This window comes from Montipora capricornis, chromosome 3 (genome assembly GCF_036669925.1).
Source record: "Montipora capricornis isolate CH-2021 chromosome 3, ASM3666992v2, whole genome shotgun sequence".
NCBI classification, from domain to species: Eukaryota; Metazoa; Cnidaria; class Anthozoa; order Scleractinia; family Acroporidae; genus Montipora; species Montipora capricornis.
Window position 1 is genome coordinate 59,697,480 of NC_090885.1, and position 2,998 is coordinate 59,700,477.

Consider the following 2,998-nt stretch of genomic DNA (forward strand, 5'->3'; position numbering starts at 1 on the left):
AACCGATTGGCCAGTGAAATGGATGGCGCACGTTACGCTGCCTTTTCTGATTTAGCCAATATCAACAACTTTGACCCGCGTGACTTCATGTAATGCCATAGCAATACCGTTCCACCCTTGTTTAAAGAGGCAGAGAACGGACCTGAAGTAGCTGAAGTAGCTGAGTCAAGTGTGTCTCTCTATACACTTTCCAAAGTGTATCTGTTTGATTTGTCGGGTCAAGGCTTCAGTTTTGTCTGGTTTTCAACTCTTGATCCGCCTCTTATCTGACTGACTTAGTAAGACGGAATGACGGGGCGCTTTCGACAAGTGTAGTGTGCATGTTCTTACAATTTAGCAGTTTTAGTTTTAAAGTATATCGTGTGTAGTTTTACGCTGATGACTTCGTGCTCAGCCCCCCCCAGATGTCACTGACAGTGGCACAGATATCACGTGCACTACGTTGTGCAATGTAAAAACCAGAACCTTACTGGCCACCAAAACAAAGTTCTCTTTTGTTCCAGTGGTTAGTGCATTTGAATGACAAAAGAATGTTTTTAAAACTGCATGTGTCAACCTCTTCAGCTTCATTAATTGATTTCCTAATACGGACCCTACATGACAGTGCACTGGAATACTGCCACATCTAAAATGAGTAATTGGCACAGAAAACAAAGAGATGTGTAGGGGAATCTAAAGACGTCGTTGTTTACATAAGCCTCAATCATTGTGGCATTATGCTACGCACATTTATCGAAGATCAGTGATAAGCCAACCTGGCCGTTTTGGCTGTCGGTTCTTTTTTTTTTTCGTTGACTGACACATTTGAATGACAATAGATCTGAATAGGAGGGTCAATTTCGCTTTCAATGGTCGCCCAAAGCGATAATGAACACTCCACATCGTAAGTAACCAATTTTAACTAACTAATTTTCAAGTAGGAAGTTTAGTAAGTGCTTTTGTCTTTTCCTTTGCTTTAAGCAATGGGTACTTCATACTTGTTATAATTTTAAACAATAACTTAATATTACTTTTGGGCGAGTTATTTCTACTGTAATTGACCTAGCGTGTATGGTGAGGATGCGTCAAGTGTCAAAAGCTGGGCCTCAGAAGAAGGTAAAAGAATCCACCAAAAGCAAGTCGTATCATTCTTTATTGGTATCTGTTTCAGTCTTGAGACTTGATCAAAAAACGCTATATAAGAAACTGAAAGCATGAGTAATTACAGTTTTGTCAAGATTTATACAGGGGAATTGAATGTGGATTTTTACAGGAAGACCGTAGAACATTTCTCATAATGGTTAAGAAAGGCGATAAATTTCTTTAACTCGTTCTGCATATTGAAAACAAGGACCGTAGCGTGGACAATACGGACATCAAAAACTTCTCGAAAAAAAACTTTAAACATAAAGATTTAATTACTTTTCTCTCCAGAGGAGAGGATGGATTTGGCTCTGATCATGATTATTTTACCTTATTCCTAAGCTGCGTGAAACTCTTTGACACTCTTCAAAGCGGAGACGTAAGGCATTCCCCACGTTCGGGAGACCAGCTCACCGTTGTAAAGAGAATTGCTGAATTGAATAGAAGATGGGCAACAGTATATAGTATATCAGAGGAACGCTCAAACGATTAGCATTTGGTTGTTGTCACGAACCTGTAAGCAGTCAAACAATTGAATAATGGAAGAATAAAGAGAGAGGTCTGGGTCCGATTTGCTAAATCTCTTTGTCAACTTTCATCAGTGAAATGGGGAATTCGAAGGTCCTTTTGATTGAAGCTTGTTCACAAATCATCGCGGTATATAGGGTCACAATTTTCCTACAGAAGCGTCATTTACCATCTCGTTACCAAAGCCTCTGATCCTATGCGCATGCGCATGATCCTCTCTCTCTCTCTCTAGAATTTCAGTTAGTTTTAACTGCACACACAGTCAAGCTCATTTTCAATAATCAGCTTGGCTTTCGCGTGAATATCTCGACGTCAATGCCCTGATTAAGTAGGTAAATTAGTATAACCCGTGTCATCCTTAAACGAAAGGAACGCTGAAAACTGAAATTAACGATATTAACGCAAATCAAGTCAAATGCTGGTATTTTGAGGAGAGGGGGAAAACCGGAGTACCCGGAGAAAACCTCTCGGTGCAAAGTAGAGAAGCAACAAACTCAACCCACATATGACGCCGGATCTGGGAATCGAGCCCGCGCCACATTGGTGGGAATGCATCCTGCACCTTATGATTTCCTAATGCCTTCTCTGAATTTTCTTCGAGTGAACGCCTCTTTTGCACCTGTTAAATTGATCACTTCGGTCTGGACGATGGCACAAAAAGTGCGAATTCTAATATTTCATGGATCTTTTTATCATACTTAGCATGTTTTCTATTAGTAACCGCTTTATCCAGATTCACGTCGTTTTTTTCCTCGACATTCGCATCCGGTTTCCAGAAGTTCAAGTTTTTTGAAGTTTATGCTGATGTGCCTTTCGTTTCCCTCTGCTTTGACTTGCCCAACTTAAGGGGTGCCTTCTTAAGCTAATTTAACTACGGGCCTGACTGAGTAAAATACTGAAACTATATAAAGAGAAACTAGATTTTCTCTTTATATAGTTTCCAGTTTTCCACTAGATTTAAATATAGTTTCGCATTTTCTAACGGAATATTGCTTCTCAAAATGAATGTTGTAGTATTCGAAACGTAAGCTATTAATATGCGTTTTACTATGTTTTTTACCGGTGTTCGTGAGTTGTTCTTGATCATTAATTAATAATTAAATGGCCAAAGAACAAAAATATCTACGACCCCTCTTAACCTCAATGATCTCCTTTTATAATATTTCAAATCAATTCAGGGTAAGACCTTGTGAATTAATCTGCACCCACAGGACTGGATTGTTTGACTGCTTGAAATTGGCACTAATTAAACTGCGAATTACTGATCCAGATTTCTACTCGTTTGTTTTCTCTTTCTTTCTTTTTAAATTGACATTTTAGCTTCTATTACGCTATCTTTGTTTTCTTT

At 38.9% G+C, this 2,998-nt stretch overlaps 1 protein-coding gene across 1 annotated transcript in view; it reads left to right on the forward strand.

Annotated features, from left to right (window-relative positions):
* The window catches only part of LOC138043538 (NFX1-type zinc finger-containing protein 1-like), a 62,340-nt gene extending 60,638 nt beyond the window's left edge, over positions 1-1,702 (forward strand). The window contains exon 17 of the mRNA XM_068889863.1: positions 1-1,702. This exon is cut by the window's left edge and continues 104 nt beyond it. Within this exon, the coding sequence (XP_068745964.1) occupies positions 1-93 (93 nt within the window). The 3' untranslated portion in view covers positions 94-1,702.
* The last annotated feature ends 1,296 nt before the right edge of the window (positions 1,703-2,998 follow it).